Below are 13741 nucleotides of genomic sequence, written 5' to 3' on the forward strand. Positions count from 1 at the left end.
TTTAAGGCTGTCAGTAAATCAAAAGCTTTTTTAAATCGAAATAAGCAATAAATGCAATGGGATTGTATATTCTTTCCTTTGTTTTCTAATTGAACAAACATTTATTAGCTGCCTACTTTTTTCCAAGCACTATTTAGGGAAGAATAAGACTGGCAGCATTACCTTGGAGCTTACAATCCGGGCTATCGTTTGATAACTTATTCAATCAAAGGTAATCGATAGCCTCCTCCAGAAACCCACAGTCTCCCTCAACATAAATTTCTTCTTTAAGTTTAAGCAAAGTATTTCATTCAAGTAGTTCTGAAGTCAATTTTTGCCCCATATACTTCTATTGTTGTTCAGTAGGTTCAGTCACGTCTGACTTTTTGTGATCCCAGTTGTCATTTTCTTAGCAAAGATACTGGAGTAGTTTGCCATTTCCTTCTCCAGATCATTTTACAGATGAGTAAACAAGGTAAGTGGCTTGTCCAGGGCCACCCAATTAGAGTCTGAGGCCAGATTTGAACTCATTAAAATGAGTTTTGGGGCAGCTAGGTGGTCCAGTGGATAAAGCACTGGCCCTGGATTCAGGAAGACCTAAGTTCAAATCCAGCCTCAGACACTTGGCACTTACTAGCTGTGTGACCCTGGGCAAGTCACTTAACCCTCATTGCCCTGCAAAAACGAAAACAAAAACATTAAAATGAGTCTTTCTGATTCCAAGCTCAGTGCTCCATTCACTGCACCAATAGTTACCCATAAAACTCTAATATATTTTTATACCTTTTTTGGGGGGGGCAGGGCAATGGGGGTTAAGTGACTTGCCAAGGGTCACACAGCTAGTAAGTGTCAAGTGTCTGAGGCCGTTTTTGAACTCAGGTCCTCCTGAATCCAGTGCCAGTGCTTTATCCACTGCACCACCTAGCTGCCCCATATTATTTTTTTAATGTCAGGTCTTTATTAGAAATGTTTATTGCAAAAAGTTTTCCCCAATCCAAAAGTCAGTTTCTATTCATCTTTAGTCTACTCTACTTTGGGTTATGCAAAAAAAAAAAATCTTTACATAGTAACTCCCATCTTTTTTGTCAGATATATACCATAGTTTGTAATTGTATTTGTTTTTTCAGAAGATAATTCAATCTTCTTTATTTCAGTAGTGTAGATCCCATCCCAGACTTACTAAAATACACATACATACACATACAGTCAATAGTAAACATTACCTGTATTTCATACTATTCATTTAATAAGTTTTGAAAAATTTGACTTCTGCACCCTCTACTAGGTTTCAGAAAGGAATGTAACTCTGGGATTGCTCATACACACACTCCGGGATTGCTCACATATACACACTCCTTCTTTATCTGTGAAGCCCCAATGTCAATGTGTTCCTCTCTTCTCTCTTTTTACTCTTTCAAGGTCCATTCAGCTGTTAATCAAACCAAGAAGGTTTTTGTTTGGTGATCTTCCTAAAATGATTATAGTGAAATAGAAAGTTACAGTTACTAGCTAATGGCAAGTTTATTTTGAGGATTAATCTCAGTGTTCTTATTAGCTTTCCATATTAAAAGTTGTCTTACAGTTGTCTCAGCCACAAATTCTTCAAACTTCATGTAAATTATTAAATGACCATTTTTTAATTTTTAAAAAGAAGGGGCAGCTAGGTGGCACAGTGGATAAGCACCGGCCCTGGAGTCAGGAGTACCTGAGTTCAAATCCGACCTCAGACACTTAACACTTACTAGCTGTGTGACCCTGGGCAAGTCACTTAACCCCAATTGCCTCACTAAAAAAAAAAAAAAAAAAGAAGTGCAGGGGGGCGGCTAGGTGGTGCAGTGGATAAAGCACCAGCCCTGGATTCAGGAGTACCTGAGTTCAAATCCAGCCTCAGACACTTGACACTTACTAGCTGTGTGACCCTGGGCAAGTCACCTAATCCCCATTGCCCCACAAAAAAAAAAAAAAAAAGAGCTAGCTCTGCCAAGGTAGCACATTTGGGACTGAAGTCTTATATCTCTTACTTTTATATAATATCATATTCTAGCTTCTTCCTTTTTTTTGCAAAAAAATTCTGAATCTTTAATCTCTACTTTTAATGCATGTCTTCTTGGTATCATGTAATATCTTTTCTTGTCCTTACAGTCTTAAAGCTTAACAATAGTATGTCTGGGTGAGCTCAACTGGATATTCACCCATGTGGGTATTGAATGATTTCTGTTGGTTTATAATCTGGCCCTCTTCATTATTTCTTGGTAGATATTGGTATGATAGCCTATAATATCATGATCAGATTCTTCTTGTCTTCACAATTTTTGAGAAGCCTTATGATTCTTATATTCTCCCTGTCCCCCTAATTTTTTACTATATAGATTCCACTTCCTTTTGCAAATATATAATTTTCTGACCCATTTTCTTCTCTTCCTTTTGTTTCTATGATTTGGTCTCAAGGAAATAATATAATGTTTTGTTTATCATTTGCATAAATATTTCCAAATTGTTGAGTTTCATCGACTTGTCTAGGAATTTCTTGGTTGCACTCAGTTTCTCGCTTTGATTTATTCCCTCAGTGTGTCAGGGATGGAAAAATAAGAAGTCACAGGAGACTTTTTTTTCCCTGAGAAAATTCTATTTTCATTTTCATTTCTGGTGCTTCTGTTGGTGTTGTTTGAATATGTACTTTTTAGCTTTCTGTTAATACATTGATTCCTTTCCTTATGTTGGAAGTCTTCATTCCCCATTTCTTTGCATGGTTTCCTCTAAAAATTCTGTCCCTTGCTTCTAGCAGTTTTGTTTATTTGGGCAAAGTTTTGTTACTTTTTTTTTTACAAGGATATTCATGAGGAAGGATCTACTGTGACTTTTCACTCTTCCATCTGCCTGGAAATTATGGAATTTCTGTTCTTTATAGCTCTCATTCAAATTTTGTGATTGTGAAAATGTGACCTGCTTCACTTAAGTAGCCACAATTTCATCAAGGAAACACTAATGTGTTCCTTAAGAAACAAAGGTCCTCATTAGTATAGTGGTGAGTATCTCCGCCTGTCATGTGGAAGTACCGGGGGTTCGATTCCCCAATGAGGAGCATACATCTTGGGGCGGCTAGGTGGGGCAGTGGATAAAGCACCGGCCCTGGATTCAGGAGTTCCTGAGTTCAAATCCGGCCTCAGACACTTGACACTTACGGGCTGTGTGACCCTGGGCAAGTCACTTAACCCCACTGCCCCGTAAAAAAAAAAAAAAAAGAAAAAAGAAACAAAGGGAGGGGCAGCTAGGTGGCACAGTGGATAGAGCACTGGCCCTGGAGTCAGGAGTACCTGAGTTCAAATCCGGCCTCAGACACTTAACACTTACTAGCTGTGTGACCCTGGACAAGTCACTTAACCCCATTCGCCTCACTTAAAAGAAAAAACAAAACTATACTTTAGGGGGCAGCTAGATGATGCAGTGGATAAAGCACTGGCCCTGGATTCAGGACAACATGAGTTCAAATCTGTCCTCAGACACTTGACACTTACTAGCTGTGTGACCCTGGGCAAGTCACTTAACCCCAATTACCTCACTAAAAAAAAAAAAAAAGAAACAAAGGGGGGGACTGTAACAATTGGAATGACACCACCTGCTGGAGAGTTACTGTAGGAAAGCTCTGCCATGAGGAGAAGGTGTCTGAGGGCAAGTCATGCAGTCAGGTCCTTGGTGTCAGGAAGTGACATTTGCTCATGGGTACTATCAAAGCGACCAGCCAATTAGCTTGGAGCTGTCTGTGGGGGATGTTCCCAGTTTCACAGGAGGCTTCTGGGAGGAAGGAGGAAGCGTTGGGTCCTTTTTTGTTTCTGACCTCACCATGGCAGGTCGGATGATGGGGTCTCTTAGAAATAGTTAGATTTTTACCTTTCTTTCTGATCATTAGATCCTAATGCTCTTCAATAAATACTTAAATACTCTTGCTAAAGCTTATAATTTATTGGCGACCACTCACTAGATATTTTAGACAGACTAGCTAGAATTTTAGCCCCTTACATCACAAAGGTCTTCTTGTTCCCTATTTGTGTTTTTGTCAAGAATTTCCTTAATGATAGAGTAGAAAGAATACTAGATATGGAGAAAGAGCCTGGATTTAAATGCTGGCCCTGTTACTTGGGGGGGTGTTTTCATGGGCATCATCTAACCTCTCTGAGCCTCAATTTCCTTGTCAGGTAAAAGGAAGATGATGGATTAGGTCATCTCTAAAGTCCTTTTTAACCCTAAATCTATGGTTTTATGGTCCTTTGATGCAGTCATGGGCTATTTTCATAAGCATGGCAAAGTAGGCCTGTTAGTCGATAATTACTTATGTCCCCTTTATAACATTTTTTTTGTTAATAATAATGTCCGAGATAATTTTTGCTCTTAAATTCTTATCTTTGAGATAATCTTGAAAATTAATCCCTGTGTTATTAAAATTGTGTCACCTCGGGGCAACTAGGTAGCCTAGTGGATAGAGTACTGACCCTAGATTCAGGAGGACCTGAGTTCAAATCCAGTCTCAGACACTTGATATTTACTAGCTGTGTGACCCTGGGCAAGTCACCTAACTCCAATTGCCTCACCAAAAAAAAAAAAGTGTCACCTCCACAAAAGTATTTCTGAATGAATGAATAAATAAATGAAATTGCATTTATAAGCACTTACTAAATATGTGACAAGCATTGGGGATACAAATACAAAAGCAAGAAAGCCCCTGCCCTCAAGAAGTTTGTCTTCTGATGGTGAAGACAGCACAGATAAATAACATGGGAGAAATATTTTTTTTTAGTCCAGGTTACAAGAATGGTGAATGGGGTCATAGAGGAGGCAATTGGCATGCCCTATCCAGGCACAATGGAAAAATTGATTAGAACAATCAGAAAAACTCAATAGATAATAGATCATTCTTCATAATTTTAGAATTGAAAAAGGGGATGCATGTGGGGGGAGGGTACAGACACAGCATCAAGTTGGTTAGCAAAGCTATGTACTATGTAGAAGGTGACTAGAGGGTAGGGAATCAACATATTGTGGCTAGGAGCAGCCCAAAATAGGGGGTCCAGGAAAAGCAGTCACAAATTAGAAGAATGGGGCCCCAAAGAAGACTTTCTTCTTCTTTCCTAGTTAGTCTTCTTAAATGTGGTTTCTACTATCTAATTTATTTATTTATTTATTTATTTTTGTGGGGCAATGGGGGTTAAGTGACTTGCCCAGGGCCACACAGCTAGTAAATTGTCAAGTGTCTGAGGCCAGATTTGAACTCAGGTCCTCCTGAATCCAGGGCTGGTGCTTTATCCACTGCGCCACCTAACTGCCCCTCTACTATCAAATTTAACCTAATATTGAGGTGGTGGATGACAAGAGGTCACTATAAAAATACTGAGAAACTTGTTGCATTTCATGTGTTTGTATTATCTATCTTCCAGCATCATCTTTAATGTACTCAGGGTAATCTAGCTTCAAATTTTGCTAGGCTTTGGAACAAGAAGGATCATGGAATTAGGTAGTACAGTGGATAGACTGCGGACCAGGAAGTCAGGAAGACCTGAGTTCAAATCTAGCTTCAGACACTAACTGGACAAATAACTTAACCTCTGGATTAAATGACCCTGGTTATCACTTAAATGCTCTCTGTCTCAGTTTCCTCATCTAGAAACTGGAGATGATAATAGCACCTATCTCTGACACAGAGTTTATAGTGAGGATCAAAGTACATAATATGTGTGAAATGCTTTGCAAACTTTAAAGCACTATATAAATGCTAGCTGTTATTCTAAAATTATAGAGCCAGAGCCAGAAAAGGAAACAAACCAAGGGTTAAGTGACTTGCCCAGCGCCACATAGCTTAGTAAGTGTTGAAGGCCAGATTTTAACTCACTTTTTTCCAACTCCAGGTCCAGCACTCTAACCCTAACTTTAGGCCTAATTCTGTTTCTAACCTTGATACCAACCCTACTGATTAGATCCCTGGATTTGGAGTCATAAAAACCTAAGTTGGAATGTGTCACTATACACCCTGGGTCAGAGATTGGTATCATATGGGCAAATGACTTAACCTCTCTAAGTCTTAATTTCTTCATCTGACAAGCAGGGATAATAATAGCACTTGCTTCACAGACTTGTTGCAAGGACCAAATAAGATGATATATGGAAAGAACTTTGAAAACCTTAATGAGCAATATGATTATTATTAGCAAGCCAAAGAGCCAGTATTTGAATACAAGTCTCCTGATTTTTCCCACCTTACCACATTGTTGGTTCTCAGCACAAAACAATCTTCAGGCTACCTTTCCCCTTCATTTATTTTCTTCGGTTTTGGGAGAAAATCTGGCATCATCCACCCCTATGACATTTTGGAAATGAGAGAGTCTCTATTCTCCATTTCCATTGTGATGTGTCGCCCCTTGGCAAGGAGAACAAGTGCCTGGGAGCCCAAGAAGTTTCTGGGCCCTTTTGGACTCTTTGTTTTGGTGACTATTTTCCATTGATTATACTGTCCTAAGAATTTGGTGATGAGAGTAGGCTTTTATCATTCCCCATGTTTTCCAGTGAACAGCTTGTATAAATAGGCCAGGTTGAAGCATATAAATTGTATTTAGTGTCTTCTTACTTCTCATCTTCTCATTTGACATTGATTTTGAACTTTGCTCTAACTTGTCAATGGTCTGACTGAACGTAGTTGATTCTGAAATCACTCCCACAATGGGTAACCAGTCTTTCCTGTCTGTTAAGACATAGTTGATCCCATCTCTGATGGTGGATGGTCACTGTTCATTATATCCAGCACCTTCTTTAAAGGCATCAGGTATCTGAGTTTCTACAAACATTTATCCCCTTTCACTGCCAAACATTGTTTTGGGCAATGTTTACAAATTTGGCCTTTGTGTGGGGCATGCTACAAGTTGGAGGAAGCATGAAAAAGTCATGCATCAACCTAGTATAGTAAAGGGAGACGATATCATTGAGTTGAGTTATCAAATTGTACACGTCGTAGATTTGTTGAGTGCAAAAGGACCTTAGCCATGATCCTGTTCAACCCCTTTCTTTTGCAGGTAAGTAAACCAAGGCCCTGAGAGGTGAGATTACTTATCCAAAGTACCACTGCTAGGACTCAAGCCCAGGTTCTCCTACTCCAAATATAGTGTTCTTTCTATGGGCCATACTGTCTTTATTAATAAGCTTAGGAGACATAGTAATGTTTGGAAGCTAAAGGGAACCCTGAAGAGGAGGAGAAAGAGAAGAAGGAGGAGGAGGATGAATATGATGATGATCATTATGGTAATCATGATGATATCTTACTTTCTATAGCCAGTCTTCTACAATGTTCAGAGAACTCGACCTACACATTCTTTTTTTTGGTTTGTCTTTTGTTTTTTTGGTTTTTGTTTTTGCATGGCGATGAGGGTTAAGTGACTTGCCCAGGGTCACACAGCTAGTTAAGTGTCAAGTGTGTGAGGCTGGATTTGAACTCAGGCCTTATCCACTTTGCCACCTAGCTGCCCCCTCCCCCTACACATTCTTATATTTCATCCTCATGACCACCATGGGGACTTGGTACCATTGGTGCTACTGTCTCCATTTACAGATGAGTATCTAATCCAACCCTCAATTCTACCACCAACATTTTACAGGTGAAGAAACTAAGACGCAGAGCGATGAAATGGGAAATGATTTGTCCAATGTCACCTGGTACAAAATGGCAGAGACGCACAAATATTATTGTACTCTGATGATAGCTAGCAGGTATAGATGTACATCCATTAGGATGTCATAAATTTATATCCATTATCTCATTTGATCTTCATGACAACCCTGGGAGGTGGTGCTATTATTATCATCCCCATCATACAGATAAAGAAACTGAGGGGGAGAGTCTAAGTGACTTGTCCAGGTACACTCACAGCTAACAAATGCCTGAGGCAGGATTCAAACACAAGTCTTTCTGACTCCAAGTGCAATACTCTAGCCACTTACTACCTAGCTGCTGTAGCTAGTTCTTTAAAAATGCATAAGGAGCTATAGCAACATGAGAAGTACCTAAAAGAATTTGTTTTCCTCTGAACGAGTACTTTAACATCTACAGTGACTAAACACCAGTGCATACCAGCAGACTCAAGTCAGCACAAGCCTCTGGGAGTTAGGAATCCTGTCTTATTTACGTATTCTCCACCACCAGAGCACCTTGTTCCTTTAAGGGGGGCTGGGGGGGGGAGACTATTGACTACTTCATTTACCTCATCTCCTTATGTTTATATAAGGCTTTAAAGTTTACAAGGGAATTCTTCTGACAAGAACCCTGTGAATATATAAGTTTGAGAGACATAATTTCTGAGTAATAACAAATCAGAAGGGGGCAGCTAGGTGCAGCAGTGGATAAAGCACCAGCCCTGGAGTCAGGAGGAGCTGAGTTCAAATCCAGCTTCAGACACTTGACACTTGCTGTATGACCTTGGGCAAGTCACTTAACCCTCATTGCCCTTCCCCCCCCCAAAAAAAAAACAAATAACAAATAAGAAGAGGATGGTCATTTTGTACCTCTCTCATAAACCAAAGATGGATCATGGCAGCTTTTTGATGCTTATATGCCCTTGAAAGAGCTGGTATTCCCAACCTATGGCAATCAACTCTGGTTGGTTAATAATTAATGAGAAGAATCATTACAATCAGAGGTGGACCTATTCTAATGAGGGGCTGGGGACCAACTTTGATTATGTCAGCCTTACTCTCCGACCATCTTCCCTTTAGGCATTCTAAAGTAAGGATCTACCCCTGACCTAAGCCTGAGTAGAACGCAATGGACTTCCCCACTTGAGTCAGGTCTCAACAAGATTAAGGAGAAAGTCAATCCAATTTCATTATCAACAATGTCCTGGGGCGGCTAAGTGGTGCAGTGGACAGAGCACCGGCCCTGGAGTCAGGAGTACCTGAGTTCAAATCCGGCCTCAGACACTTAACACTTACTAGCTGTGTGACCCTGGGCAAGTCACTTAACCCCAATTGCCTCACTAAAAACAAAAAACAAAAAACAAAAAACAACAACAACAACAACAAAAAAACAATGTCCTTCTGATACTGGCTGAATAACCTACAAGGGGCTGATTTCTGAATGAGGAAATAGGAAAGGAAAAAAACCTTAGTCCTAATTCAATAATTGGTTATTGATATAAGAGAGAAATAATCATTTCTCTCGTGACATAGGTATTATGTGTACAATAATAATAATTTCACGTGCTGTACTAAGCACTTCACAAATAGTATCTTTTTTGATACAATAAATACAGATAGGGAAACTGAGGTTAAGATTTGCCCACAGTCAATTGGAACTCAGCTCTTCCTGACTCCAGGCCTGGCACTCTATCCTCTGAGCCACCTAGGAAGTCTTCCCAAGTCCTTCCTTTATTCATCTGTCAAATGGGGCTGATAATAGCACCCACCTAATGGGAATCTCCTCAGGACTAAATGATAATGTCACTTTTTGCAAACGTGAAAGTGTGACATAAATATGTATTCGTATTATCCCGATTTTATGGTGGAGGAAGTAAAGGATCAAAAAGCTGAATTCTATGACCCAAGGTCCCACACATGTCTTTCAGGGCCAGGCTTCATACCAGGTTCTCCTGGACGTCCAACTCCATGCTTCTTCCAGTAGGTCACAATGTCTTTTGCCATTATAGTATGCTCAGTAGCTGTGGGCGGTCAAAGCATGTAGCCCATTTAGTCCCCAGTGCCCTTATTTGTCAAACTGAAGAGATCGAACTAATGAGTAGGATCTCTAAACTTCCAACTCTGAAAGACTTGGACTCTGCAACATTCAAAGACAGGTAGGTCTCTTGGGAGGGAGCGAGCTCATTCCACTTTTGGACGCCCTCTGATTGTAGAAAACTCATTCTCATATTAGACCAAAATCTGTTGCTCTGGGATTTCCACCATTGGTCCAGGTTTTTCTTGACCCCTCCTCTGTACTAATTTACATTTTTGTTGTTTGATTTATGTCTAAAAGAACATAACCTAGAGGGCAGCTAGGTGGCCCAGTGATAAAGCACTGGCCCTGGATTCAGGAGGACCTGAGTTCAAATCTGGCCTCAGAAACTTGACACTTACTAGCTGTGTGACCCTGGGAAGCACTTCACCCTCGTTGCCCCACAAAAATAAATAATAAATTAAAAAATAAATCCTTTTTTTCAAAGAACATAACCTCCTTGAAGCAGAGCCATTGTTGTTGGGTTTTTTCCCTTTGTTTTCTATTTCTTTTTGTATCACCAGATGCTAGCATGGTGCTTGGAGGCAACTTTTGTTTTTTTTTTTTATAATAACATTTTTATTTATAGTTTGGGGTTCCAATTTTTATTCCTCTTCCCTTCCCACTCCCCTCCTGAATCGGCAAACATTCAGCAACTGTTGTTTTTAATGATGGTTATTGAATTAAACTAAACCAAGATGATTCTAATTCTGCCCTTAAAACCACTCAAAGCAAAGCTATTTCCTACCCTTCAAGTATTTGAAGGCAGCTATCATGGTTTCAGGATTCCTTATAGGAATTATACTGGATTGTAATTTCTCTGACTCTTTTTCTCTCAGCTAATGAGAGATGCTAATCAGTTATTTCAATTGAACCTGGTATGACATGGTTGATGGTATTTTGTTCTTGGTAGTAATAAGTATATCCCACTAATAATAAGATCATTTCTTGTCTCTAGAAAGTGATTAACCATGGTACACTACCTATTTCTTGCAACATAATCTCTGACTCAAGGCTACTGGGGTGATAAAAGATGCCAGCATTGACAAACATTGAACTGGTAGCCTGAATTCACAACTCAGGTCCTCACTGTCAACAATTAGCTTTGTGGTAAACTGTTTAACACCTCTGTGCCTCAGTTGTCTTATCCATCATATGGGAACAATAATGTTCATGCTTAGTTCACAAGTGGTTGTTCGAGTAAATCAGGTGTGAAAATTCAGCTTTTACGAAAGGGTGAGGAATAATGAGATGGGGGCGGGGAGGGGCATCTAGGTGTCGAAGTGGATAAAGCACCAACCCTGGATTCAGGAGGACCTGAGTTCAAACCGGCCTCAAACACTTGACACTTACTGGCTGTGTGACCCTGAGCAAGTCACTTAACCCTCATTGCCCCACGCAAAGAGAGCGAGAGAGAGCGAGATCTATTTTTCTCCCACGGTCACAGCATAATATGATAGAAAGAACGCTGAATTGACAGGCAGGAGAAATAACTTTGCCTATACCTAGCTGTGTGACCTTGACTAAAGCACTTCATCTCTCTGAGCTTCAACATTGCCATGATGATGAATGAAAATTGCTAGCATTTATATAGCACTTTAAGATCTGCAAAGTGCTTTATAGGGCGGTGGATCCCGAGGAACCGGAGGACCCGAAGCCGGACCCGAAGCCGGACCCGAAGCCGGACCCGAAGCCGGACCCGAAGCCGGTACAGGAGGTCCGAGGCCAGAGGTCCGAGGCCGAGGTGCGGCAAGCCGGAGGCCCCGAGATGCCGACCAAGAAGAAGATATACAACTCTCGCTTCCCGCCGGCCAAAATCAAGAAGATCATGCAGACAGACGACGAGATTGGCAGGGTGGCAACCGCGGTGCCGGTGATCATCTCCCGGGTATTAGAACTGTTTTTGGAATCGCTGCTCAAGAAAGCCGGTCAAGTGACCCAGTCTCGGAATGCCAAGACCCTGACCACCTCCCACCTGAAAAAGAGCATTGAATTGGAGCAGCAGTTTGATTTCTTGGAGTACCTGGTGGCCGCTGTGCCCGACCTGCAAGGAGATGAGCGAAACAATCACCTGGAAGAAGAGAAAGGAGCCCGAAGGGGCTGGAAGCCTGGGAGCAGCCGGACAAAGGGTAGTGCTGGAGGAAAGCGGAAGATAAGAAGCAGTCTGGGTCAGACTGGGAGCTGGAGGATGATTCTGAAAACACAGAAACAGATAGGAAGAGATGCCACAGGCCCCAACCTAACCTAGCCGGCCCACAGACCAGTTCCGGAGCCCCCTTGGCCCCTTTCCTCCCTTTCTTCTCGACCTGGACTCTCCCCCCAGCAGCCCCCAGCTTCACAGCTGTTGAAGAAAAAGAAGATTATGACTCATAGACCCTCCTCCCCTGGTCTTCCCCACCTTCTCCTCCCACCCTCCACCCTCATTTAGTCAATTTTAGTGGCTGAGGGTGAGGTGAAGGCCTTCTTAAATTTATTAAATTTATTAAAGATTTTTTTTTAAAGAAAAAAGTGCTTTACAAATATTATCTCATTCTATCTTCACAACAATGCTGGGAATGGGGCAGCTAGGTGGCGCAGTGGATAGAGCACCGGCCCTGGATTCAGGAGGACCTGAGTTCAAATGCTGCCTCAGACACAGTGTGACCCTGGGCAAGTCACTTCACCCTAATTGTCCCACAAAAAATAATAATAAATAAATAAAATAATGCTCAGAAGTATTTGCTATTAATATGTCTTGGAGAAACTGAGGCAGACAGAGGTTAACCGACCTGCCCAGAATCACACACTAAGCATCTGAGGTAGGCTTTGTACTCAGGTGTTCCTGACACCAGGTCCAGGACTTTCTGTCCACTGTGCCACGTAGTGGCCTTTATTAATAACAATAATAATGATAATAATTTCTCATCAGATTACCTGCTGTCTAGGGGAGGGGGGGAGGGAGAAAATTTTGAAATTGGGAATCTTATATAAACAAATGTTGAAAACTATATCTGCATGTAACTGGAAAATAATAAAATACTTTTATTCAAAAAATAATAATAATTTCTCTTATTTATCATGCTTCAAGATTTACAAAGCATTTACCCCACAACTCTGTGTGGTAGAAATTGCCAGTCTTGTTATGCTCACTTTACAGATGAGTATTAATAATAACAGTAATAATGAAGATAATCCTGCCATGTCAGCTGAGGATTAGAAGTCGATTTCATTAATTTTATGGATGTTGTATCATTTGGTTTCTGTTTGTAGTGGGTGAGGCAATTCACAAATTATCAGACTTTAGCAGAAAAGGCATACTTTTTCTTCATTCCATCCCATTGACCCCTCTTCAAAGTGCACCCAAGGTAAACCACTTCTCCATTTCTAAGTCACATCCCCTCATCCTGTGGTTAAAACCCCCAATCAGACTTCTGGTTTCCGCCAGAAAAACATGCTGGGCTCTTAGAGAAGCAGCCAAATAAATGCTCACCACTCCACCATTGTCAAACTTCATTAACTTTTACTTATGTCCATAACATAGGAGCATCTCCTTATCTTGAGATTCCTATTCCTCATTTATAAAGTGGCCATGCTAATAATACTAGGCATACTGCCTTATAGGGTTGGCAATCTTTAAAATGAAATAGAATTGTGAGTTCTTATTATTCTTTTCTCCCATTCTTCCAAGTGCCTGAAACAATCTCCTTCTTCATAATCGTATCATGTACAGGAAGGCAGCATGGCATAATGTTTCTGGAGTGGATTCAAATCCTACTTCTCTTATGATTATACCCTATATAGCCTTGAACAAATCACTTAAATGCCCTGGGCCTCAGTTTCCTCTCTGTAAAATGAGGTTGTTGGACCACATGGCCTCTGAGGTCTCTTCCATATCTCCAGCTGAGATTTTATTCTTCTTCTCCTTCTCTCTTGGTTATTCCCATCCAACTCTAACCTACAGTCTTCTACGACCCTTCTTCCCTGAGGTTTGGCATTTCAAAAGTGAAACCTTTCATTTCTCTAAAGCCCATACCTCTCCTC

The 13741-nt window shown here is 40.8% G+C and overlaps 2 protein-coding genes across 3 annotated transcripts in view; both read left to right on the plus strand.

Annotated features, from left to right (window-relative positions):
• Window positions 1-13741, plus strand: part of FRMD4B (FERM domain containing 4B) — a 367590-nt gene that overhangs the window by 234674 nt on the left and 119175 nt on the right. The gene's annotated exons all lie outside the window — the stretch shown is intronic.
• LOC122735967 (dr1-associated corepressor-like) lies at window positions 11490-12094 on the plus strand. The gene is given in 2 exon segments (XM_043977895.1): window positions 11490-11859; window positions 11862-12094. Coding segments are annotated over 2 exon segments (603 nt in total).

Source organism: Dromiciops gliroides, chromosome 1, assembly GCF_019393635.1.
Source record: "Dromiciops gliroides isolate mDroGli1 chromosome 1, mDroGli1.pri, whole genome shotgun sequence".
NCBI lineage: Eukaryota > Metazoa > Chordata > Mammalia > Microbiotheria > Microbiotheriidae > Dromiciops > Dromiciops gliroides.